Source organism: Asterias rubens, chromosome 14, assembly GCF_902459465.1.
Source record: "Asterias rubens chromosome 14, eAstRub1.3, whole genome shotgun sequence".
In the NCBI taxonomy this organism is placed as follows: Eukaryota; Metazoa; Echinodermata; class Asteroidea; order Forcipulatida; family Asteriidae; genus Asterias; species Asterias rubens.
The window spans coordinates 4,490,839-4,518,701 of NC_047075.1; the positions used below are offsets into that span (position 1 = coordinate 4,490,839).

Genomic DNA, 27,863 nt, shown 5'->3' on the forward strand with positions numbered 1-27,863 from the left:
ACAGTGGTCGCAAAGTGCCACAACAAAGCAATTGACGACCACAGAGGAAACATAGGGAAGGTACACGCTTGGTAATTACTCAAAACTAATATTAAATTAAAAAACTGACTTGGTAAGAGCATTGGGGAGCTGTTGACAGTTAAAAACATTGTAAAAAACGGCTCCATCTGATGTAATAATTTTTGAGAAAGGGGTAGACTTCTAGCTAGAAGTCTTTTAACCCTATCTGAAAGCACCCAAATGCGTCCAACAAGGCTGATTTTCTCTCATCATTTTCTCGCAACTTCGACGACCAATTTAGCTCAGATTTTCACAGGCTTGTTATTGTATGCAAATGTTGGGATAAACCAAGTGAGAAGACTGGTCTTTGACAATTACCAATAGTGTCCAGTGTCTTTAAACAAACGAGCGAGTTTCAAGAGTCTTTTTGAAGTGGGAAATGGATGTCACACTATCTAATGAAAGAAGGCAATGAGTTCTAGAGAGTTAGTCAACGATGTTGTCTGCTTTGTTACTGCAACTCCTGTTTGTAATAATAATAATTTAATTTAATTTTTAATTTTAAATCTTTAGACATACCATGCATACACAATAGTTACAAGTTGTACAGGGGCTGTCTAGGTTAAAACAAAAGTATAAAACTGTCATCAAAAGATGTGTAAAACCAGACCCCTGCCAACGACAAAAATATAATTATACAATATAAAAAGGAGATTACACTGAAACATTTTAGAATCACACCATAAAAATCATTAAAACACAAGAAAAACCAGACTATTGAAAACAAAAAACTAGGCCTACACCCACAACAAAACACCGCAGCGATAAGAGGAAGGGACAACAATTGAAAATAAAAAAACATAGAATGGACTCAAAACCCTCAGAAAAATAAAAACCAAAATAAAATTGGCACAGAGTGCACCCTCACAGATTCATGCCAAACCCACTGGATAGAATAAATATTAAAAGGTAAGAGTACCAATATTAAAAAAACAAAAATTACGGACTTGACCATCCACCATAATCATGAAATTTGCTACAAGTGTTGTATTTAATAGAGGTTAAATTTGCATCGGGATGAAAAATATTCATTTTGGTTATTCACATAGGATTCGAACTGCCTCTAGCCACCGGGCAATCTCGCTGGTCTAGTTGGTATGACACTGCTCTAGAATTACAAATGCCATGGGTTCGAATCCCACCCGATTAATATGCCAATAACAGGTGATTTTTTCACAGAACTCGGGTAAGTACTGAGTATACAGTGCTTAACACACATCGGTGTATAATGGGTAAAAAAAACAAAATAAATTAGTGTTGTATTTTTTCCCAGTAGATTTCAAAATTATACGTGCCTGGAGTGACAGAGATTCCAGTATCCAGGAATCGGCAGTTGTTGTACTGGGATCCCGGGAAGAGTTTTCCTGTAATGTCTACTTCAGGATACACAGAAGGCGTATCATTCCGGTTATAGATCCTCTGTGACAGCAAACACTGGGCGCTACCGGCGGTGAAATTCTGCATCACAGCCTCGATTGAGAAGTTCAGAAACTGAAGCGTGATTTCCGGAATCCACAGCGTGGCCTTCATGCGGACGTAGTCGCCGATTGAGAAGGTCTTAGGAGGGTCTCCGAGCTCGGTGGTGAAAAAATAGCGGGTGTTGGCCGTTGTGAAGTCCAGGGAGGTGGAGATGGTTGGCGCATCGATTTGGACGGTGTCCGAGGCGGCGATCGAGGGGTAGAGTCGGCCTGGGAAGTCAACGATACTGCTGTCATACCAGGCGATGCTGGTAGCGGTGATGAGAGAATTGGCGACAAAGTCAAGGTGGTTGCCAACTGAGAGGTTGAACATTCCCTCGAAGACGGCACCCGGAGGATCGACAGGGAGGAGGGGTAGATGAAATCGACCGATGAAATTGTCGTAAGTGACATCGCAGAGGTCTGAGTGAGCGCAAGATGGTACCAGTTTAGCCGCGCCTGTATTGCGTGTGAAGTTGACAGCGTCAAGCTGCAGGGTCACGTTGAAAGCAGGCGCGTCAGATTCTTCCGTGTGGGAGATCTGGAAGTCGAAGATGACCTGATCGATGCTGTCCACGATGCTTGGTTCTGGTCGACGCGTAAATGTAATCTGGAGTGACGGCTCAATGATGATCACCTCATGGGAGGCTCTGGTGATCATTTGATCGATGATAGTAGCGTTGTGGTCCCAATGATCAAGGATGAATTGAGTCTCGTTATCAGGCGGCACTAAACAGTCACAATCAAATACTTCATACGCATGATGCTCGACACAATACGAAGGGCTGACGTGATACACAACTTTATCAATATCAATACAATCACATTCGAGCTCGTATGTGAAATTACTGGTGTTAATGTCGGTTAAGTTGACTGTTTTATTAGAGTTTGATCCATTGAGAAATGTACTATTGAACCATGAGGAGTTTGAAAGACTTGCGTTCTCAAATTGAGGAAAGCTTTTGACTTCTTGGGTGTAATTCTTTGGTTGGTACCATTCCATGATGTCTGATATATTCCATGGATCGTTGTAGATCTTGTGGCATTTGCACATACTGTCGTCTAGAGGTAAGGTGTGCGTGTGCTCAATATTAGAGCATTGTTCATCGTCGCTTCCTATGCAGTCCTGTTCAACGTGAATGCTACATGTGATCTCGCAAGAGCAATCGAACCCAGGTTGTGTTGTTGCGTTTGTTGAGCTATCATTATGTGTGCTGCTTGAGGTTGTTTGGACGGGTGCAACTGTACTAGTCTGGTTTCCAGCATCAGCAGCAAGATCTGTGCCGTATGAGCAGTCACTGCGATTAAACGTATGCTGGAACATTTCCTTGTCCGATGTTATCGTCCAGTTCAAACACTGCAGGAGAGTCACTTTGTTTTTAAATGACTGCTGGATTTTGGTTGTTAGACCATCAGGATCACATGAGCACGGGGTTCGCTTGACACCTTCCACAGTTGTGTTTTCGCAGGCGCAGTTAACCGAGACTGGTACTGTGTGGTGCGTCATGGTATATGTGAGGTTAGTGCAGGTGTAGTTCCTTTGGTACAAGACCAGACAGCTGTCCACATGGTGCTGTAGCGGCGATGTCAGACCCTGAGCCAAGAGGGTGGCATTTAAGGCGACGCAATCGCAGGAGTCAACCTCAAATTCCTCCAAGGTGGCCACATGTGGTGGATTTAAGAAGTACCTCAAGACTCCGAAACAGAAGTTGATGCAGTTACAGGAGTATCGCTTCTCGAAACCAGCGTCCTCGTTGTGAAAGTAACTGGTGCAATTGCACACGTCCTCGGTCATGTTATGCAGATGCCAGGTCTCGCATGAGCATTCCTTAGGGGTCTCCGCGTCCAGGTGGTCCTCCAAGAGCTTCTGACAGGTGCAGTTCTCGCGGAAGATGTCGCTTGGAGGAACGGGGTAACTCAGGTAGGAGAAGGCGGAGGTGGCATTGAGCAGGAGAACGTCCCCGCGGGATAGATCGGGAAGATCGAGTATAACCATGGTGACAGTTACTCTGATTGTGCTGCCACCCATTGAAAGATTGGCCGGTAGATGCTCGGATATGTAGAAGACACCTGTTGGATAGGAATATAATCTCAAAATAAACAAGTTGAAATTTGGATGAACTTTATCAACAAAAACAATTGGAATGGAAATTTGTTGAAAGTTTACGCTGAAACAGGTACACTGTAATTTAGACTGAGCAAGTTTTGGGCGCATTGACAACATGGTTGGAACACTCATACTGATGTAGGAAGAACATCATGCCTGCACAATCTATTATTTGTTCTATTTAAAAAAAAATGCATTTCTCTACTGTTCACAAAATAGACAATCATTTTGGTTTTTACCCATGCCATATACACAGGTGTAAAATGCCTGTGATTTTTTCACAGTATACAGTGCTACAATGTAGGTAAAACCAAAGTTAATATTCTTTATCAAGGGTCATGGGTTCAAATCCCAACTGAGTAATATGCCCGCTGTGATTTTTTCACAGAGTTCTGGAAAATACTGAGTATACACTGGTAACACACATCGGTGTATATGCATGGGTAGAACGCAAATTTATATTCTTCATCCCCGATTGGCCATGTTTCCTCAAACCTTCACATACGTACCGGGTTGGAATGGACTATGCAGATTCCCACCGATGAAAGTACAAACACTGCCCTCTCTGGTGGACCAGATTTCAGTGTGGACTACAGAAGCCATTCCCAAAAGAAGCGTCTCTTCCTCATCACATACGTCAAGCATAGAGGGCGCTGATGTCGAATTGCTGGAGTTTGGGGATGGTGACGTCTGGAGAGGTTCGAGGTTGTCTCGGCTTCTGCACGTCAAGTATGGATCTTCCGTAGCAGTGACATTTGTGCCGTTGAAAAACACTGGGAGCAAAGTACAAAGGATCAACTTTAAATACCATGACCAAGTTATAAACCACAAGGAAAAAAAAGACTGGGGCAATTCCATGGACAGTCGCATTACACCTTGGCATTTCTTGATCTTGGTGCTAGTAGAGCTATGTGAAATATTTTGTTCTGCTAAGTTTAGATACTGATTTGTACTTGACACCCAAGGTTTTGAAGTGATGATATCAGAGATGTTGTTGGCTTTGTGCTCTGGATCTTATAACATTGTAAAAAGCGGTCAGTCACATCATGGTCACATACACAAAAAGGACGGTAAAAAATACAATTGTCACAATGCAAAAGTGTCCTCAAACTAAAAAACTTGCAAAAGTTTTAGTAAACAACTACGGGTTATTTGTGCAAAAACTATTTGGGGTTAAAGCCATTGGAAACTTTCGAAACAGAATTTTTTTTTTTCACAGATTTACAAATAACTTACAGGGTTTACAGAAGGTAATGGTGAAAGACTTCTCTTGAAATATTATTCCATGAAATGCTTTTAAGGGGTACTTTTTGAGAAAACATTAAAACAATTATCAATTCTCGATCGAGAATTACGGATTTATTTTAAACACATGTCATGACACGGCGAAAAGTGCGGAAACAAGAGTGGGATTTCCCGTTATTTTCTCCAACTCCGATAACCAATTGAGCATTTAAATTTTCACAGTTTGTTATTTTATACACGAAGTGTGGGCCTTGGACAATACTGTTTACCGAAAGTGTCCAATGGCTTTAAAGAGATGAATTTACTGGAGCAGAACTTGAACCTGCAACCTCAGGATTAAAGTGCTGGTGCTCTATCAACTGAGCTACACGTATCATCGGGGTCATCCCGTGTCAATTTAACACGCTTTTGGACCTGACCCTCACGGATTTAAATGAAATTCGGTGTGCTGATTGGACTCCCTGAGAAATGCCCAAATCCCAAATTTTATGTAATTCGGATCATTATTTTGGTAGATACGGCTTAATGAACTTTTGACTTATTAGCATGACCTGCTACATGTATGTATGTTTGGACAATCATATCTCCAAAAGTAAAATACCTACAGAGATAATTACATCATTTTGAAGCTCGCGACACGGCCCACATTTGATAACATCAAATCAAAAAAATTCCACGCACCACCGAAAAAATACGCAAAAATTTGACCGTTGACCTTGATTTGCGAAAATGTGTATTTTTCAAAATGCAAGTTTAAGATGTAAGCAACAATATTCTGAAATATTGTGATGAATTGACACAGAATGACCCATAGACTGATGTTGGCGATCTCCCTATTCACAGGTTGAATGGCTTCTGACTGGCACCCCAAACAAAGCATTGACAAAATAGGAAGACCGCCAACATAGGGCTAGATAGCTCAGTTACAGATTATTCTTCCTTCGTACGGATATCAATAACCGCTCAGGATTTTCGGTAATATCTTAAAATGCTCCCATCTTTTCCAATGAAATTTTCACATTAGTTTGAATTGAGATTGAAACAACTGAACGATTCCAACTAAACAAAGGTATACTTTGCCTTTAAAGACACTGGACATATTGGTAATTGTCAAAGACCAGTCTTCTCACTTGGTGTATCTCAACATGCATAAAATAACAAACCTGTGAAAATTTGAGATCAATGGGTCGTTGAAGCTGCGAGATAATAATGAAAGAAAAAACACCCTTGACACACGAAGTTGTGTGCTTTCAGATGCTTGATTTTGAGACCTCAAAGTCGGATTCTGAGGTCTCGAAAACTATGTCACTTCAGAGAGAGCCGTTTCTAACAATGTTTTTATACTATCAACCTCTCCCTTTACTCATTACCAAGTAAGGTTTTATGCTAGTAATTATTTTGAGTAATAACCAATAGTGTCCACTGCCTTTAAAGCCATTGGACCCTTTCGGTAAACAGTATTGTCCAAGGCCCACACTTCGTGTATCACAACTTCTATATCAAATTACAAATCTGTGAAAATTTGGGCTTAATCGGTCATCAGAGTCGGGAGAAAGTAACGGGAAACCCACCCTTGTATCCGCACGTTTCGCCGTGTCATGACATGTGTTTAAAATAAATCCGTAGTTCTCGTTAACGAGAATTGATATTGTTGTAAGTTATTTGTAAATCTGTGGATTTTTTTGTTTGTTTTCTGTATTGAAAGGGTCCAATGGCTTTAAGGACTGAGGTCTCACATACACGACTGGAAGTGGTCAGTTATTGGTTTGCATACTCACCGGTTGGTTGAGGTGCCGGGGGCGGTGGTTCATAATAAGTACAAGCACAGGTAGCATTCCAATCCATAGCACCCGTTTCATTGTACACATCCTCAGGCAGGATGCAGTGGTGAAGACTGGCTGCCTGGCAATACACTTCTGCAAACTCCTCACAGGACAGGACTGTTGAGTATTCATCAGCTGTTTGATTGCCCGGTTGGCTCTGATTGACAGCAGTCTCATTTGCATAGGTGGGGCTTGGGGTTGTATACTCATCAGCTGTTTGATTGGCCGGTTGGCTCTGATTGACAGCATTCTCATTTGCATAGGTGGGGCTTGGGGTTGTATACTCATCAGCTGTTTGATTGGTGAGTTGGCTCTGATTGACAGCATTCTCATTTGCATAGTTAGGGTTTGGGGTTGTGTGTTCATCAGCTGTTTGATTGGCCGGTTGGCTCTGATTGACAGCGATCTCATTTGCATAGTTAGGGTTTGGGGTTGTGTGTTCATCAGCTGTTTGATTGGCCGGTTGGCTCTGATTGACAGTGGTCTCATTTGCATAGGTGGGGCTTGGGGCTGTATGATTGGTTGATGGGTGTTGGGTGGGTGTGGCCTGAGATTGGGTCTGGTTCCTGTCTCGACTAAAGATATGACTCCATTGAGTTGTTAAGTTAGCATCAAGGTGACACCCTTTGAGGACAGTCTTAAAGCAGATGTCGTAGGACGCATCATCATAAACACAAACCTCAGTTTGACTTGTAATATTTTCAGGTGCATAAGTGTCGTTAGTAACTGAGCAATTTGAAGTATTATTGTAACCACACTGGGTGCAGTTCATACTAGTCCCATTACACACCGTTTGATTCCTTGTCGACCGAATCCCTCCATCAACATCGACCCCCGTGCAGTTCTCCTTTGGTATCTCCCTACAGGTTTCCAACCAATCAGGATACACCCTGTAGAACGTTCCATTACCCGATAGGGGGTTCGTCGCGCAGAAACAAGCGTCAGTGATGACAGTCTGATTGGGGAAGCAACCCTGCCTCACAAAGGTTCCCTCGATTGGAAACGGGCGACGAGGCTGCTCCTCCCGGAGCTTCAAGACCTCCCACGTCTTCAAGGAAACCTCAAACTGCGGGAGGTGGATAGTAACGGAGAGATTACTTGGGATCGGGGGTACGGGGATCACCATGGAATACATGACCTGCTCGTTGATTGTGACCGTGTTATCCGGTGTCTGTGGATGGGACGTACCATCGAAGACGAGGGTAGCATTGCGGATGTTGATGACGTTGTCACTGACTGCCGTGTAATGGTACACACGACCCCACTGGTAGAAACTGTAGATGTGGTACTGGGAGGTGGCCAACAGGGCCATTCCTGTTAAAAACAATACAGTTTTATTTTTTACACAGGTGTTATGTGGAAGTGTCGCGGCCGAGCGGTTAATAGCACCGAATTCAAACTCTGGTGTTTCTGATCAGCAGAGTGTGGGTTCGGATCCCCAGCCGTGACACTTGTGTCCTTAAGCAAGACACTTAACCATTGCTTCGTCCCTTGAATGGAACGTTAAGCCGTTGGTCCCATGTGTTGTGTAACGCATGTAAAAGAACCCAGTGCACTCTGAAAAGAGAAGGGAGTTCGCCCGGTGTTCCTGGCTGTGGCTGCTGTATGCACCGTAGCACCTTGTAAACCCTTCTACATAATTTGGTCTCAGAATTCATCACTGCAATAACCTATCTTTCTGTAGGTTTGTACTGTACATACTCAGCGCCTTGAGTACCTTGTTTGGTACGTGCGCTATACGTAAGGCTTTGATATCATTATTATTATTATGATGTGATAGGCTGAACTATGAGGGCAAATAGCAGAGCCATGACATTGGGCCCTGTGCGCAATTTCCATAAAGCTGTTAAGCGAGAAAACACTGATTATCAAGTTTCTTTGTTATAAGCAAAAAAATGAGACGGCACCAGTTGCAACAATGTAAACTTAATTGAACTTTGGCTGGTAAGCAGTTTTGGTTAAGCAAGATATTTCTGTGTAAGCAAGTTGATATGCTAATAGCCTTTATGAAAGTGGCCCTTAAACTTTTTTCAAAAATTTAGACACAAGGACCCAATTTCATAGAGCTGCTAAAGAAGAAAAAGAAAATGCTTAACAAAATCTGCTTAGCAAAAGTAAGCGGGATACCAGGCACAGATAGTACATGTGAGATGGTACTTTGGTTGGTGACTTTATTCTGGTAAGCATAATTTTGTTGTGCTTAGCTATTTCTTTGTGCAATAGCAGCTCTTTGAAATTAGGCCAAGCGGTCGATTTCACAAAGACTAGTTCTACTTGTCCTACCTTAGGACTAGTCCTACCTTAGGACTAGTCCTACCTTAGGACAAGTCCTAGGAGATGATAAAAAATTAAGGCTAGTCCTAAGTTACAATGTAGGATGAGTAACTCGTCCTAACTCGAGATAAGACTAGTCCTAACTCTTTGTGAAATCCACGCCAGGTCATTTTAACAAACCTTCCGTCAACTTGGTGGATATCTGAATTAGAAAAGTCCCTTCGAGGATCTCCCCGACAGCCATCTTAAACACATAGAGCTGGAGTTTCCCATCGGCTTCATATATCCCAAGCTCATCAATGATCTGAGTCTTGGGTACGTGGTCGGAGAGGTTGCCAGGAACGAAGTCTTGGTAGACTGCCATATAGGGCAGATAGATCTCTATTAGGATGTGATGGGCGGGTGTCTGGGAGGGTTCCGTGTGGGTAAGGTAAAGAGAGTACTGGAAAACGTCACCTTTAAAGACAGGAAAATAAAATGGAAATGAATGGGCGTGATGGTCTAGCTAGCGATCAAGCTTGATCGCTAGCTACATGTAGACCAGCATGCACCTGATTCAACAGTAAGTGTTTGCGCAATGGGTATTTGCAAAAAGGTCCGTAGGAATTGATGTTGGGAACCAAAGTGCGCCCTCAAAGTTGAAGTCGTCACCGTCTTCAGGAAGAGCCACATTTGTCCAAGACATTGAAATAAAAATGAAAATTAATGTTGGGCGGGTGTCTACCTGGGAGGGCTCTGTGCCCGATCCAAGGCAACGTGTCCCTTTCACGTAATGAGGGTACTACTGGTGGGGTTAAACTAACAAATAGTCAGACAAACAAACAGTCAGACAAACAAACAGTCAGACAAACACACAGTCAGACAAACAAACAGTCACACAAACAAACAGTCACACACACAAACAGTCACACAAACAAACAGTCACACAAACAAACAGACTTACCAGGGTCACCAGCGAGCGTTTCATTTGTCAGGTTATACATCAGTGTCATCTCAGGCTCCCATACATGGACCGTAGCCTCCTGCGCCAGATCCTTGCCGTTAGAGTACGACAACAGTCAGACAAACAAATAGTCAGACAAACACACAGTCAGACAAACAACAAGTCAGACAAACAAACAGACTTACCAGGGTCACCAGCGAGCGTTTCATTTGTAAGGTTATACATGAGTATAATCTCAGGCTCCCATACATGGACCGTAGCCTCCTGCACCAGATCCTTGCCGTTAGAGTACGACAACAGTCAGACAAACAAACAGTCAGACAAACAAACAGTCAGACAAACAAACAGTCAGACAAACAAACAGACTTACCAGGGTCACCAGCGAGCGTTTCATTTGTTAGGTTATACATCAGTATAATCTCAAGCTCCCATACATGGACCGTAGCCTCCTGCACCAGATCCTTGCCGTTAGAGTACGACAACAGTCAGACAAACAAACAGTCAGACAAACAAACAGTCAGACAAACAAACAGACTTACCAGGGTCACCAACGAGCGTTTCATTTGTCAGGTTATACATGAGTATCATCTCAGGCTCCCATACATGGACCGTAGCCTCCTGCACCAGATCCTTGCCGTTAGAGTACAATAACAGTCAGACAAACAAACAGTCAGACAAACAAACAGACTAACCGGGGTCACCAGCGAGCGTTTCATTTGTAAGGTTATACATGAGTATAATCTCAGGCTCCCACACATGGACTGTAGCCTCCTGCACCAGATCTTTACCGTAAGAGTACGACAACAGTCAGACAAACAAACAGTCAGACAAACACACAGTCACACAAACAAACAGTCAGACAAATAAACAGACTTACCAGGGTCACCAGCGAGCGTTTCATTTGTCAGGTTATACATCAGTATCATCTCAGGCTCCCATACATGGACCGTAGCCTCCTGCACCAGATCCTTGCCGTTAGAGTACAACAACAGTCAGACAAACAAACAGTCAGACAAACAAACAAACAAACTTACCAGGGTCACCAGCCAGCGTTTCATTTGTTAGGTTATACATCAGTATCATCTCAGGCTCCCATACATGGACCGTAGCCTCCTGCACCAGATCCTTGCCGTTAGAGTACAACAACAGTCAGACAAACAACCAGTCAGACAAACAAACAGACTTACCAGGGTCACCAGCGAGCGTTTCATTTGTCAGGTTATACATGAGTATCATCTCAGGCTCCCACACATGGACTGTAGCCTCCTGCACCAGATCTTTACCGTTAGAGTACAACAACAGTCAGACAAACAAACAGTCAGACAAACACACAGTCAGACAAACAACAAGTCAGACAAACAAACAGACTTACCAGGGTCACCAGCGAGCGTTTCATTTGTCAGGTTATACATGAGTATCATCTCAGGCTCCCATACATGGACCGTAGCCTCCTGCACCAGATCCTTGCCGTTAGAGTACAACAACAGTCAGACAAACAACAAGTCAGACAAACAAACAGACTTACCAGGGTCACCAGCCAGCGTTTCATTTGTCAGGTTATACATGAGTATCATCTCAGGCTCCCACACATGGACCGTAGCCTCCTGCACCAGATCTTTACCGTTAGAGTACGACACCGTCGTGGTCAGAGTGTGCTCTTTGTCCCTAGAAACGAGGTCCGTTGTGTTCTCCAAGACCGCATTGAACTCTAGAATCAGATTGTCTCCTGTGTAAATTAATCAAAACATTGTCAAGTAAATTAACTTGGATGTTATACTAATAATAAAAATAATAACTGTTTATTGGTAAAGCGCCAAATTGCCAAAGGATACAAGGTGCTGAAGAAAGAAGGAAAACAAGACAGAACACGGACAATGACGACCAGCTAAGAAGAGGGAAAGGGAGGGTGTTGAGAGCACCTTTGAAGGCTTGGACACTGTTGAAGTTTCTGGTTAGGGTAGGTACAGAATTCCATAATCAGGGCGCAGCAATAGACTAGGCCCTGTCACCTGCAAGTTTGTGTGTTTTATGGACTGCGAGGGATTTACCCGTAGAAGATAGCGATCTAAGTCTCTGTACTTTGTAAACAAATGTAACCCAAATGTAACCCAGAACTTCTCCCAAGGTTTCTCAGACACCTAATTTCTATAAACGGCGGATAACAACCTTCTCATCCCCAAGGACTGTACTTGGGGCCCCATTTCATAGAGCTGCGTAAGCACAAAAAGCACAAAAAGTAGCTAAGAACAACCAAATTATGCTTATACATTGTAAATACCAGAATAAGATTACAAGCCAAAAATAGTCGCCACTACTGGTGTAACCAATTGTGTCGCTCACGACTATTCAAGACAACATATTTTACTTACAAATCACAATCAGACAACAGTGACACAATCCTTCAATCCTTCAGCTTGAATTTTACTTTATTGCGCCTGCAGCAAACATTACCACAATGCATCTTGAGAATGAAAAATAAGTCGCGACTAGCATCGTAGTCATGACTATTTGAGGTGTGACTAGTTGAGTAGTAATTTTCACAAGTCGCGTAATATTGATTGATTTTTACCTGCACTGTCCAGCTTGTTGTCTGCGAGATTCTCCACCATTCCAAAGTCAAGATCAACGACCGTCCTCGCAGGTATGTCCCAATCATCTGTAGATGTGATAGTACAGAGGTTTGGGTTGAGTAACATAGAATAACTTCATTTGTAGTAAGCTTGGGGGATACCACATTATTATCGAATATCGTGATACTAATTTGGAAACGATTTCGATATCAGATGGATTTGGTTTTAATCGAAATATCGATATATATCGCGATATCGATTAAGTATCGCAATATCGCGATGTTTTTCCTAGCTGAGACATCTTGCACCCCATAGGTTTTGAGTAAAACCAGAAGAATAGGTCATTAGAACACCTCTCTTATGCTATGATTGTCTCTTCCACAACTTTCACTAGGAGTTTGAAGACTGATGATGTCAAATTTAATTAGATGCGATTATATCGAATATCGCAATAAATTGTCGGCGATATATCGTGAATAAAATAAATCGATATCGCCCAAGCTTAACTTGTAGCGGAAGTATTTAAAGAAACATTACATTACAGAATTGATTTTTGCTTACAAACGTTTGCTGGGAGTGTAAGCACTTTATGTAATCTACCATACATATGTACATGTAAGCTGACAAACCTTTAGAAGTTTGAGATCGATCGACCAGCTTGGTCATGAGAAACTAGTGAAAAACTTGTAACAGATTTTGCATAGACATCGATTAAAAAAAGAGATTAATAAATTGGTCACTAAGCGGTAAACCAAATGGGAAATTAGTTCTTTTATTTATTTATTTCTCATCAAATATAATAATAGTAATGATATTGAGTTTTTAAATAGCGCTTTTTCACTCCCTACGGGTGTCTCAAAGCGCTTCAAGATATTACCCCTGGTCACTGGGCCTTAATTCACTCTTTAAACCATCTCAGCTCCCTAGCGAGTATCAAGCCTCGTGCAACAAATGCGCTACTCGGCTAAATCAATCACAAGAACCATCTCTGCCCTCACAGGTACCCATTTACCCCTGGGTGGAGAGAAGCAATAATAGTTAAGTGTCTTGCTCAGGGACACAAGTGTCACGACCGGGATTCGAACTCACACTCTGCTGAACAGAATCAGCAGAGCTTGAATTCGGAGCTCTTAACGGCTCGGCCACAACACCCCACTGAATATGAAATTTCAGACAGAAATAGTTCAAGGGATGTTTTCTTCTCATGTCTTTGTGCACAAAACTAGGCACAGGTACACCGCAGCAGTGTCGCACGATGCCCAGCACTTGCGCGCCCGGATTGTTGTGTAGAATAAATTTTTTATGACTTACCAACATGGTTGTTTGTTGTCTCTACTGCAATAGTGCCCTGGTCCTCTAAGGTCAGTCTGGTACCCTGATATATCACATGTGCATAGTACACAGCCAGAACCTGGGCTGGCATCTTCAGTCTTATATCCAGCTGTATGGAGGAAGAATCACAAACAAATGAATGTGTATTCAGTTTGTTGTAACATCAATGTTCGCAGTGTTTATTCAAGCTCCTGTGGGAGCAGAGATGTTTTTTAATATTGATTAAGCCGAGTAGCGCTTATTAATGTTGCACAGGCCGTATTATATATTCCTCAGGTTTTTATATGCTTTTCGGTCCTTGAAGTTGCTAGATAATACATGTAATAATGAAAGAAAAGACACCCTTGTCACACAATGTTTTACACTATCAACATCTCCCTATTACTCGTTACCAGGTAAGGCTCTATGCTAATAACTATTTTGAGTAATTACCAAAAGTGTCCACTGCCTTTAAAGGGAAGGTACACGTTTGGTCATTACTCAAAACAAATACTAACTTAAAAAATGACTTGGTAACAAGCATTGGAGAGCTGTTAAGTATAAAACATTGTGAGAAACGACTCCCTCTGAAGTAATGTAGTTTTTGAGAAAGAGGTTATTTCTCACTAAAATAATAAAAGACTTCTAGCTAGAAGTCTTTCATTCCTGTCTGAAAGCACACAAATTAGTCATACCGGTGTCTTTTCTTTCCTCATTTTCTCGCAACTTCGATGGCCGATTGAGCCAAATTATTCACAGGTTTGTTATATCGTGCAAGTGATGGGATACACCAAGTGAGAAGACTGGTCTATGACAATTACGTGTACCTTCCCTTTAAATGGTCTATGTAACTTTTGTAGGACAAAAAACACAATGTCCACAGATTTACACTAAACTTACACAGTTTGAAGATAATGATAGTAGAAATCTTCCCTGAAAATACTATGCGCTGAGGTGCGTAGTTTTTGGGAAATGAGTAAAACAATGTCATGAAATCATTTACAAACGTATTTTCATGACATTGTTTTTATCATTTCTCAAAAACTACAGCACCTCAGTAAGTAAGATTTGAAGGGAAGCTTTCCACTATCATTATCTTCAAACCCTGTAAGTTTAAGGTAAATCTATGGACATTTTGAAAAAGTACCCAAATCCTTTAAAGAATGTTGGCGAACAAACCTTGGTAGTTGTCTCTGAGAATGTAACATTGAGGATGAATGTTGCGTTTGAGCCAACAGGCATGTAGTACATGGTGTCGTTCTGTCCCACTAGATCTTTCGGGTAGAGTACATACTGTATGCCCTGGAGGGTAACTGCCGGGCTGTGTCCCGCTAGGTAGGGTAGGATCAGCGCCTCGGTACCCTTCCTGAAAGGAACACAAAAGGGGAACATTTACGCCCATTATTTCTTTGCCCGCTAGATAAAGTAGGATCAGCGCCTCTGTACCCTTCCTGAAAGGAACACAAAAGGGGAACATTTACGCCCATTATTTCTTTGCCACTAGATAGGGTAGGATCAGCGCCTCTGTACCCTTCCTGAAAGGAACACAAAAGGGGAACATTTACGCCCATTATTTCTTTGCCACTAGATAGGGTAGGATCAGCGCCTCTGTACCCTTCCTGAAAGGAACACAAAAGGGGAACATTTACGCCCATTATTTCTTTGCCCGCTAGATAGGGTAGGATCAGCGCCTCTGTACCGTTCCTGAAAGGAACACAAAAGGGAACATTTACGCCCATTATTTCTTTGCCACTAGATAGGGTAGGATCAGCGCCTCTGTACCCTTCCTGAAAGGAACACAAAAGGGGAACATTTACGCCCATTATTTCTTTGCCACCTAGATAGGGTAGGATCAGCGCCTCTGTACCGTTCCTGAAAGGAACACAAAAGGGAACATTTACGCCCATTATTTCTTTGCCACTAGATAGGGTAGGATCAGCGCCTCTGTACCCTTCCTGAAAGGAACACAAAAGGGGAACATTTACGCCCATTATTTCTTTGCCACCTAGATAGGGTAGGATCAGCGCCTCTGTACCCTTCCTGAAAGGAACACAAAAGGGGAACATTTACGCCCATTATTTCTTTGCCCGCTAGATAGGGTAGGATCAGCGCCTCGGTACCCTTCCTGAAAGGAACACAAAAGGGGAACATTTACGCCCATTATTTCTTTGCCACCTAGATAGGGTAGGATCAGCGCCTCTGTACCCTTCCTGAGAGGAACACAAAAGGGAACATTTACGCCCATTATTTTTTTGCCACTAGATAGGGTAGGATCAGCGCCTCTGTACCCTTCCTGAAAGGAACACAAAAGGGGAACATTTACGCCCATTATTGTATTCACTGCCTGCTTTTTGTTTTTGTTTTGATGTGGTATCGTGGCCAAGTGAATAAGGGCACCGAACTCAAGCTCTGGTGTTTCTGTTTAGCTGAGTTTGGGTTTGAGTCCCGATCACGACACTTATTTGTGTCCCTGAGCAAGACACTTTTGTTTTAATTGCTTCTCTCCACCTAGGGGTAAATGGGTACCTGTGAGGGCAGAAATGGTTCATGTGATTTATTTTAATAGTTTAGTAGCGCATATTTGTTGCACAGCCTGTATACTCCCCGGGGAGCTGAGATGGTTTAAGGAATGAATTAAATGGCCCAGTGACCAGGTGTAATATTGTTAGAGGCACTTTAAAACGCCTTTCGGGTGTGTAAAGAGCTATGAAAATCAACTATTAATATTGTTTTAAAGGGTCACAATCACAAAGCTTGGTTATACTGTGACATACCTATAGGACAGCATCACATTACAGATGATCTCTTGATGGGTCAACATGGAGTTATTCCACATCAGGAAGGTCTGGTTCCCCAAGAGATTCACCCCAGGAGCAAGCATCACCAGGTGAATATGGTATGTCGTCTCCGTTGTGAAGCTCAGGTCCGAGGAGCTATTGGTGGTCATGTTCATATCCGGTTCCAGGAAATCCATCTCCAAGGTGCCCGGGATGATCTGAAGATCTGGACAGGAGACGTTCATCCAGATGTCGTTCACGTCAAAGTCCAAAGTGTGAGAGAGGTCAAAGGTGAAGAGGACAAGGTCGGCAGAATCTGGGGACAGGGTGCGGTCAGATGCAGGTATGAGTGGAACAAACGGTTGGTCTGTGATCATCACTTTGGGAGAGCTGCCACTGGAGAAGGCATTCCTGGTGAACTTGTAAACCGCCTTGGCTTTGAGTTCCAGCTGCTGACCAGGAAGGACCTCGGTCAGCACCCGGGAGTAGAACCACATCATGATCATGTCAGCACCAGAATTACGCTGATCCATGACGTTGATGAAGGGTTCAATTTGGAAAACTAGCTCGTCGATGATCCCAGAGCCCTCCTCGGAAGATGCAAAGTGGGCAACAATACCGGGAAACCTCTTCTCTGTCATCACCTCCTGTGTAGTGTCCATGGTGACAAAATGACCCGCCCCATCGTGAGTCTCATTAAACATGGATCCGCTCGTCGTTGCCACCAAGTTCGCCCCAATCGACCACCACGGAGTTACGTTGAGGAAAGCCATGGGAATTATGCCCTCGATGGCGGGGAAGGAGATCGTAACCTCAATCCCATGATTTATAGCTTCGGGATGTCTGATTATGAGCCTGTAGAAGAACTGCTCATGCTTCAGAGCAAAGTTGACCTCTGAGAAGGAGGCAGTCGGTTGGAGGTGGAGGCTTGGTCTCCTTACCGTGTAGTCCAAGGAAGCTGCAAGTAAAATGACAGACATGTATGGGTTTGAGGCATTGCAAGATGAGGTATCAATGGGCGTAAAGCCGTTGGGACGTAAAGCCGTTGGTCCCATATGTTGTGTAATGCATGTAAAAGAACCCAGTGCACTTATCGAAAAGAGTAGGGGTTCGCCCCGGTGTTCCTGGTTGTGGCTGCTTAATGCGCCGTAGCACCTTGTAAACCCTTATAAGGTGCTTAATAATTGGGTCTCAGAATTCATCACTGCAATAAGCTATCTTTCTGAAAGTTTGTATATACTCAGCGCCTTGAGTACCTTGTTTGGTAGATACGTGCGCTATATAAGACTTCGATATATATATATATATATATGTCTACATTGTGGCAAGGCTCAAATTTTACAGTGGACCCTATACATATAAGCCTGAGGCCAGTAGTTCTAGTGATGGGGCCTGTAAACTCATGACTGGACAAGTTCAGCAGTCTTGTGTTTTTCAATGTAATAAAATACAAACATAATATATATTATATTTGTTTTATTACACTTCATACATAATTCAGTAGTTTGGAGCAAGGGAAACTTACGACTGTGAAAGTGAACCATGATAAGTAGAATAGCGCCCGTGGATGACGTCGCACAATGTAATGCGCATGACAAGTAGAATAGCTCATGGGGAGCTATACTTGTCATGCGCACTTACCACTTGCGTGAATACTCACGTGCGTGCTTTTAGCTAAATTAACACCTGGCATGTGATGATGAATGGACCAATGAAAACTCGACTCGGTCATGAATATGAATGAGGTATAGTAGCATAAACTATAATACACCTCTAGCTACCGGGTAATCTTGGTCATCTAGCATGTCTAGTTAGAATGACATTGACCTAGAATTTCAAAGGTTGTGTGTTCGAATCCTACCCGAGTAATATGCCTGTGATATTTTTTTTCACAGAACTAACACACATCAGTGTATATGGGTAAAACCAAATTGAATAATAATCATAATCAAAATGAGAATACTAGCATTGCCCGCATCGGAAGTGTCGTGGCTGAGTGGTTAAAAGCACCGAATTAAAACTCTGGTGTTTCTGATCAGCAGGGTGTGGGTTCAAATCCCCAGCCGTGACACTTGTGCCCTTTTAAAAGCAAGCCACTTAACCGTTGCTTCGTCCTTCAGATGGGACGTGAAGGCATTGGTCCCATGTGTTGTGTAACGCTTGTAAAAGAACCAAGTGCAGTTGAAAAGAGAAGGGGTCCGCCCCGGTGTTCCTGGCTGTGGCTGCTAAATGCGCCGTAGCACCTTGTAAACCCTTTCAAGGTGCTACATAATTGGGTCTCAGAATTCATAACTTTCAATTACCTCTCTTTCTGTATAAATGTATATACTAATGTTAGATACGTGCGCTATTTAAGACTTTGATAATATTATTATTATATTATTAAATCTTTACCGTTAAGTGATGTTATCTGCTCTTCTACAGGTCGAGTTTGTTGAATGATTGTAGTTGCAAGGACTGGTGAGAAAATCTGATTCACATCTATAAAGTTAGGCAGCTCACCTGCAAATAATGAAATAAATACAAGTAGGATTTGAAACTTTGCATGGTGGAAACACGATTAAGAGTTTGCGGTAACACCATGTAATGATAATCTCTAAATGAGTTGGGGTGGTTCTTAAAGCCATTAGACACTTTCGGTACAGAAAGAAGGAAAAAAAGGTCACAGATTTACAAATAATTTACAGGGTTTACAGAAGGTAATGGTGAAAGACTTCTCTTGAAATATTATTCCATGAAATGCTTTACTTTTTGAGAAAATATTAAAACAATATCAATTCTCGATAGCAAGAATTAGGGATTTATTTTAAACACATGTCATGATATGGCGAAACGTGCGGAAACAAGGGGTTTTCCCGTTATTTTCTCCCGACTCTGATGACCGATTGAGCCTAAATTTTCACAGGTTTGTTATTAAGTGTGGGCCTTGGACAACCCTGTTTACTGAAAGTGTCCAATGGCTTTAAAAGAAGCGTTGGTTTCAACTTTCGATCAGTATGCTCTGATCATCTTGAAAAATTAGTGACCATAAAAACATACTTGGCGGCTGTTGATAGTATCAACTATTTTGACAAAAAACTTACACACCTACGATAACCACTGTCAGGTTAAAATCTTGCCAGTTTATCGGTTCCGGCGGTGGATAGTAGAAACTAGTAGTGTTGACATTAATGCAATCCTTGGCATGGACGTAGTCTAAGGTCGTTGGGAGCTCCTTGTAAGGATTGTACGTGGGCTCTGGAGTGGCAGGTACAGGCTTCAGTTTCATAAGCACAGTACGACAGGCTCGATCGATGTCCTCACTGATGAATATATCCACCGTGTAAACGGTGCCATTACGATCCTCCTCATAAGCTGGGAGAAATAATAATATAATATATAATATTGAAGTCTTATATAGTGCACGTATCTACCAATTAAGGTACTCAAGGTGCTGAGTATTTACAAACTTTCAGAGAGATAGGTTATTGCAGTGATGAATTCTGAGATCCAATTATTTAATGGCGCATACAGCAGCCACAGCCAGGACCACCGGGGCTTAAAAATGTTTAAGTGTCTAGCTGTTAAAAGGACACAGGTGTCACGGCTGGGGATTCGTAACCCACACTCTGCTGATCAGAAACACCAGAGTTTGAATTCGGTGCTCTTTACCGCTCGGCCACGACACTTCCATAACAACACACAGGGTGAGTCAAAATGAAGCTGACCAAGGTTTATGATTTAAAGACAACACAACAACTGACACTCAAAACCCTAGTGAAGCACATAATAAACAAGCATTCTTTGCTGTTAATCTGAAAAAAAGGTTGACACAAATTGATCCTTTCGAAGAGAAGTTATGCCTGTTTTACTGACAGCACTCAGGTTTGTAGCTGTCAATGGAATGTTTATAATGCTTGACAGAATCTAAACATCTGACTTTGTGGGGAAGTGGGTTTAAATCCCGGTCGTGACACTTGTGTCTTTGAGCAAGACACTTAGCCATTGCTTCTCTTTACCCAGGGGTAAACTGGGTGCCTGTGAGGGCAGAGACGGTTTATGTGAATGGTAAGCTTGGAGCGCGGTAACTCACAGCGCCGGCTGTATACTCTCCAGGGGGCTGAGATGGTTTAAGGAATGAAATATATGGCCCAGCGACCAGGGGTAATGATGGCAGAAGCGCTTTGATACACCCTTCGGGCTGTGATAAATCGCTATATAAAAATTGATTATTATTAATATTAACGACTAGAACTACTCACTCCATATCTCCTCAGTAGACATGTTACAGAACTCCTTGTTGAACGTCGCAAGTATCGGGGCTTTCGTCGGTACCGTCCAGTCATACTGAGTGAAAAATAGACCTCTATCATTCACCTGGATGCAGGTTGTGTTGGGCTGGACGGGGCAGAGGAGCTCATGGGGTTCGTCGGGGAAGGTGGCCATGAGGCGAGAGAGGCACTCATAGGGTTGGACGAAGAAGCATTCAGAGGTTGTGTTGTGTGGGAGACACCGAGAGATGTTGAAATGGTAGCAGAAGGCAGGATCCCAGTTCTGCTCCTCAGAGGTGTCAAAGAAGACACAGTCTGAAAAGAGAAATAAAACAATTGTTAGCATAAAGACTTACTTGGAAATAAGCAATGCAGACCTGTTGATAGTATAAAGCATTAAGAGAAACGGCTCCCTGGACTAGTCCTAAGTTAGGACTAGTCATAACTCTTTGTGAAATCGGCCCCAGTTCATTTAAACTTGCATACCTTCATAGCTGGTCTTGTAGCAATTCTGACCAGGTGTCCACCAGCAGTCAGGAAGCCTCCATGGTTCCGTCAAATTAATCCACAACGGCTCTGAGATGTCAACCTTTATCTGAACCTGGGAAAATAACAACCAAATTCAGCCTGTTATTGGTCGTAGTAGTACTAGCTAGTAACAGTTACTAGTTATGATAGTAGTAACAGTACTAAGTAAGTTTAGTAATAAGTATTGGTATTTAAAGGCAGTGGACACTATTGGTAATTGTCAAAGACTAGCCTTCACAGTTGGTGTATCTCAACATATGCGTAAAATAACAAACCTGTGAAAATTTGAGCTCAATCGGTCATCGAAGTTGCAAGATAATAATGAAAGAAAACACACCCTTGTCACACGAATTTGTGTGCGTTTAGATGGTTGACTTCGAGACCTAAAGTTCTAAATCTGAGGTCTCGAAATCATATTCATAGAAAATTACTTCTTTCTCGAAAACTATGTCCCTTCAGAGGGAGCCGTTTCTCACAATGTTTTATACCATCAACCTCTCCCCATTACACGTCACCAAGAAAGGTTTTATGCCAATAAATATTTTGGGTCATTACCAATAGTGTCCACTGCCTTTAACAGTAACTGAGTACTGGCAACCCAATCCAGAACAGACTGGACAATGGCCTTAAAACCGACATGATGATGATGAGAAAGTTGGAACGAACCTTTCAGACCAAACCAAAATTCTACCAGCAGACAATTGTAGGGTGTCGTGGCCAGGTACCCATTTACCCCTGAGTGGAGAGAAGCAATTATAGGGTGCGTTTGTTTAGCTTCCCTGGGTCGACCCCGGTGTGTGGCGTTTTTTTTTCCCAGGACAAGTGTGTGCAGATAATTACCCACGTTCGTCCTGGTAAAAAAAACGCCACGCACCGGGGTCGACCAAGGGGAGCTAAACGAACGCACCCATTGTAAAGTGTCTTGCTCAGGGACACAAGTGCCATGACCAGGATTCGAACCCACACTCTGCTGAACAGAAACCACGAGCTTGAGTTTGGTAATCTTGTCCGCTCGGCCACGACACCCCATTAGAAAGCAATAATGGTTCTTTACCGTGCTTTGGTCTTGAATCCAGTTGACAAACATTGGGTTTATTCTAGTCTCATTCATCTCAAAGGAGTAGCTGGAGAGACTGATGTTGACTGAGCTCTCATCGAAGGCCAAATACGGGAAATCAACCTGAGAATCACAATTAGAAAAGTTAGTACCACTATCATAAAAATACAGACATTTTGTTTCCATTGGCTCATAAAAATAATAATAGTGGCTTCTTTTATAGTGCTTTCCTGTCACTCAGTGACTACAGTATTTCCTGCAAGGTACACAAAAGTACTTGTTATACCTGGGTAACAAATATTGTTAACCGGTGTACATTAGTTTGATCGTTTCCAGCGTTGGTCGGTTTCTAGTGCTCAGTACGAAAAGGCAGTGGATTCAAGGGAACAGTGAAGAGTTGTTTCTTACTTGAGCAACTGTTCGTCTGCTTATTAAACTATGCATACTCGCCGAAAAATAATATTCGAAGATGACAACAGAACTTTGAGATAGGAATAATCATATTACCAAGGTATACTAAAACAATTGTTGCACGCTGTGATAGGTGTCCGTGGGTTTTATACACACTCGGGGAAAATTGGCACCCTCGGGCATGACGAGTGTACAATACGCCATGGACCCCATCACAGCGCGCAACAATTGAATAATGTAAGTGGGACCTTGTTCCTTTATAGCACCTTTGTTTACAGCTCTCCGTTGCTTGTTACCAAGTAAGTTATTATACTAACAAATATTTTGAGTAATTACCAATATGTTTTGTGCCTTTAAAGCCATTTGACACACTGGGTACAGAAAGAAAATTAAAAGTTCACAGATTTACAAATAACTTGCAGGGTTTACAGAAGGTAATGGTGAAAGACTTCCCTTGAAATATTATTCTATGAAATGCTTAACTTTAAAAACAAAAATTTAAACAATATCAATTCATTTTAAACACATGTCATGGCACGGCGCAACGTTCTGAGACAAGGGTGGGTTTTCCCATTATTTTCTCCCGGCTACGATGACCAATTGAGCCTAAATTTTCACAGGTTTGTTATTTTATATATAAGTTGTGATACACGAAGTGTGGGCCTTGGACAACACTGTTTACCGAAAGTGTCCAATGGTTTTAAATATGTCTATGTCCTCATACGATGTACTGTAGAGTAAAAATCAGACAGGTACCTTGAATGTTACATTGATGGCTGTGTGCTCTGGTTTTACAGTATGTGTCAGGTGCCAATTGTACATCAACACACTACCTCCATCGATGAGATGGGGAACAGTGTCACCACTAATCCAGAAATCCACCTGTAATGTCAATCAAATATTATACAAATAATGAATGTTAACGAGTAAAATGGTGTGAATACTTTCGTGAGTTGAAAGACCGAATGTTCTTTTCAACGAGGCGGAGCTGAGCTGAATGGAACATACCATCTTTTACTGAATGAAAGTATTCCACGAGCCTCGAAGTGTGACGTCAGCTGTTGAGGCTATGGAAGACTTTGGAACTCTAGGTGGCAGCAGACTTACAAAATTCCATGTTTACGTAATGCTGACCATGCGCATTTTCCCAGAGAATAGAGGATTTACCCGGTACGTCTGCTGCTCCATAGCGTTCCAAAGTCTCCCAATGAGGTCTATGGTCACTAGGCCTGGGCGACTAGTGTCGAAGTGGCGACTTTTAAATTCTTAATTAAAGACAGTGGACACTATTGGTAATTGTCAAAGACAAGTCTACAGACAGTTGGTGTACCTCAACATATGCACAAAATAACAAACCTGTGAAAATTTGAGCTCAATCGGTCGTCGAAGTTGCGAGATAATAATGAAAGAAAAAACAACCATGTCACACGAAGTTGTGCGCTTTCTGATGCTTGATTTTGAGACTTCAAATTCTAAACTTGAGGTCTCGAAATCAAATTCGTGGAAAATTACTTCTTTCTCGAAAACTACGTCACTTCAGAGGGAGCTGTTTCTCACAATGTTTTATACTATCAACCTCTCCCCATTACTCGTAATCAAGAAAGGTTTTATGATGATAATTATTTTGAGTAATTACCAATAGTGTCCACTGCCTTTAAGTCACGACTACCGTTTTTCATCTACTCAGTTAATCATGCCGCCACGAGGACAACTAGAAAAAATAGTCGCGACTACTACAAAAATAGTCTCAACTACCTAATGGTCAACAAATTGTGTCCCTCACGAAAACACAATCAGACAACAGTTACACAATCCTTCAGTGTGAGTTTTACTTTTTTGCGCCTGCGACAAACATTGCCACGATGCATCTTGAGAATTAAAAATCAGTCGCGACTAGTGTCGTAGTCGCTACTATTTGAGGCCCAACTAGTCGAGTAGTAACCGTCACTAGTCACCTAGGCCTAATTATCAGTGTATTCACCACAGGAATAGGAGCAAGGTCACTGGAGTCATCTGTAGTCTCTTCTGCAGCCATCAAGCGTCTTGAGGTGAACCGAGGGCCATTATTATCCACCTCATGCTTATCTGTGCAAAATAAGATTCACGTTTAAACGGAACACGTTGCCTTCGATCGGTTGAGTTGGTCTTTGAAAAGCGTTTGTAATCGTTTGTTGTAAAATGCATGGTCGAAAGATTGCATGGTTTTCCTTTTACCTTGTTGACTAACACGGTCGACCATTTATGGGAGTCAAATTTTTGACTCGTCCCATAAATTTTTTACTCCCATAACAAACGGTTACAAACGCTTTTCAAAGACCAACTCGGCCGATCCAAGGCAACGTGTTCTTTTAATTCCATTCCATACACAATATAAACAATGGAACATATAGATATGACCATGGGCAATCAATAAGTAGATATTGATACAATTCAGCCACCTTAAGGCTGTGAAGTTTTTATTTTTGGAATAAACCAAATAATAGGCCTACACCAATCAATAAATTAAACATTATCTTCCTCAAACCGGAGTGTGATAATAAGCCATAGTAGTAAGTACCTACTAATACTCTCAGTTTGTATACTGCACTCTGCGTATTGTGAGTGTCAGTGCAAGAATTACATTCTAAACATTATCTTCCTCAAACCGGAGTGTGATAATAAGCCATAGTAGTAAGTACCTACTAATACTCTCAGTTTGTATACTGCACTCTGCGTATTGTGAGTGTCAGTGCAAGAATTACATTCTAAACATTATCTTCCTCAAACCGGAGTGTGATAATAAGCCATAGTAGTAAGTACCTACTAATACTCTCAGTTTGTATACTGCACTCTGCGTATTGTGAGTGTCAGTGCAAGAATTACATTCTAAACATTATCTTCCTCAAACCGGAGTGTGATAATAAGCCATAGTAGTAAGTACCTACTAATACTCTCAGTTTGTATACTGCACTCTGCGTATTGTGAGTGTCAGTGCAAGAATTACATTCTAAACATTATCTTCCTCAAACCGGAGTGTGATAATAAGCCATAGTAGTAAGTACCTACTAATACTCTCAGTTTGTATACTGCACTCTGCGTATTGTGAGTGTCAGTGCAAGAATTACATTCTAAACATTGTGCGTGTACGAGGTTCCTCATGAAATAACGCTCTGTAATTTTAAACTTTCAGGTTTACTTAATGAGGCTGGAAGATAAATTCGTTATCACACGCACGCTCGTGAAATACGTTAAAATACAGCGCATTTGCAACCCATATCCAACTCAGCCTTCAGCCTCGTTGGATATGGAACGCAGAAGCGCTTTATTTTAACGTATTCCACCCGCGCTTGTGTGATAACTTACTATGTACACACATACGTGTTTGACCATATAACTGGGCTAAGGGAAGGGTGTGAAAGAAACCTACCTGTCCTGATAAGAAAGTCTCCCAGAGTGAGACAGAGGAACAGACCAAAGAATGCCAGAGCTGTCCGTTTCCAAAGACTCATATTGTCAGGTTTTTGCCATGGCGACATTTCTAAGCAGTCAATGGAGCAGCCATCATATCTTTCTCTCTGCTGAACTGTTAGAAAGTAGGAAAAAAAATCTACTAGTGGCTTCTTATAGACAATGTGACCCATGTTAACATTCAAATCGCCCTCTGTTGAAAAAACACTGTATACATGTACGTACATGTACGTCATGTTTGCCGGGCAAAAAGATGCGTAGTCATGGTAAGATTGCATACACTTTCTAGCGGCTGCCAAAACACATTTGAAGGTTTTGCCCGACGGTATGCACGCGAATCATGTTTTGGTTTTCGAGTGACGTCAGAGGTCACATCGTCTAAAGCTCCGGTTCGTACGGCAGTGACGCTCATGGCGCTTGTACAGTGTTACCCCTGGTCACTCGGCCTTATATCATTCCTTAAACCTAGAGCTCTTCCTTGCTCTATGCTTAAACCTTCTCAGCTCCCTGGGGAGTATACAGCCGGTGCTGCCAGTTACCGCCCTCCGCGCTGATCATTCTCATAAACCATCTCTGCCCTCACAGGCACCCATTTACACCTGTGTGGAGAGAAGCAATGGAATAGTGTCTTGCTCAGGGACACACAAGTGTCACGACCGGGATTCGAACCCACACCCTGCTGAACAGAAAAACCATAGCTTGAGTTCAGTGCTCTTATCCGCTCGCCATGACATGGCTAATGGAAAACTTTCCGTAGGGCGCCACCACTTTTCACTCATTTTTACAAAAAGGGATCTCATTGAGGTAAATTTAACACTATCCTTGTGTCATGTGTTTTCAGTAGGATAACAGGAAAATTGTTCACAATCAAAAACTAATTTTTTTTTTTTCAAATCATCTATCCAATTTTTTAACAATAACACTTTCACTTCATGGTGTGTTGAAATTTTTAAAGTTTCGGTTTTACGTTGCGAGAGACAGTCCGCCATTAACAGTGCTTATGCGTGCACGACATTGGAGCAACGTCATATGTTTTCAAACCTTTCATTGGTTGGTATTTTATTGAATATTCAGAAGCTAGTATGGCATGCAAAAAAAATCAAAAATATTATTCAATTACTACTTAACAAATTTGTCCTAAGGCATTATGGCTACTATATTAGAATCCGGAGATATCATAAGGCATGAAAGTAAAACACCCCCCCCCCCCCCTGGATGCACTCACACTTCATAACAATCCGTTTTCCCCCATTTCAGACCGGTAATGTTTGGTTTCAGGAGATAAGAAACCAATCTATGATATTTTCTCTTTAATGTAGACTTATTTTTATTACGCTTATCAGAATTTATTACAGTATGCAGTGTAAATAATTAAAAAAAATTGTTGTCCTTTTCACTTAAAATATTTTAATATTTTCCCACATTTGCACACCATAGACTCTATGGTGTGCAAATGTGGGGAAAATATTAAAATATTATAAGTGAAAATGACAACAAGAATCCCAAATAGTAACCACCTCACATGATCCATCTAGTGACCTAAAGCAGAATGAAACTCAATCTAGCAGATAGTAATTTTGTTTTGAACTTTCGAGGTTGGTTG

At 42.0% G+C, this 27,863-nt stretch overlaps 1 protein-coding gene across 1 annotated transcript in view; it reads right to left on the reverse strand.

The window, feature by feature from the left end:
- Window positions 1-27,863, reverse strand: part of LOC117299582 — a 33,178-nt gene that overhangs the window by 4,647 nt on the left and 668 nt on the right. Inside the window, exons 2-19 of the mRNA XM_033783131.1 lie at window positions 26,220-26,375; window positions 24,795-24,898; window positions 23,570-23,695; window positions 22,400-22,525; window positions 21,304-21,418; window positions 20,809-21,132; window positions 19,655-19,921; window positions 18,962-19,069; window positions 16,565-17,525; window positions 14,970-15,156; window positions 13,791-13,920; window positions 12,479-12,565; window positions 11,435-11,635; window positions 11,097-11,186; window positions 9,147-9,422; window positions 6,648-8,006; window positions 4,134-4,397; window positions 1,356-3,587 (exon numbers count right to left, since the gene is read on the reverse strand). Of these exons, the coding sequence (XP_033639022.1) occupies window positions 1,356-3,587; window positions 4,134-4,397; window positions 6,648-8,006; window positions 9,147-9,422; window positions 11,097-11,186; window positions 11,435-11,635; window positions 12,479-12,565; window positions 13,791-13,920; window positions 14,970-15,156; window positions 16,565-17,525; window positions 18,962-19,069; window positions 19,655-19,921; window positions 20,809-21,132; window positions 21,304-21,418; window positions 22,400-22,525; window positions 23,570-23,695; window positions 24,795-24,898; window positions 26,220-26,328 (7,066 nt within the window). The 5' untranslated portion in view covers window positions 26,329-26,375. The remainder of the gene's footprint in view (window positions 1-1,355; window positions 3,588-4,133; window positions 4,398-6,647; window positions 8,007-9,146; window positions 9,423-11,096; window positions 11,187-11,434; window positions 11,636-12,478; window positions 12,566-13,790; window positions 13,921-14,969; window positions 15,157-16,564; window positions 17,526-18,961; window positions 19,070-19,654; window positions 19,922-20,808; window positions 21,133-21,303; window positions 21,419-22,399; window positions 22,526-23,569; window positions 23,696-24,794; window positions 24,899-26,219; window positions 26,376-27,863) is intronic.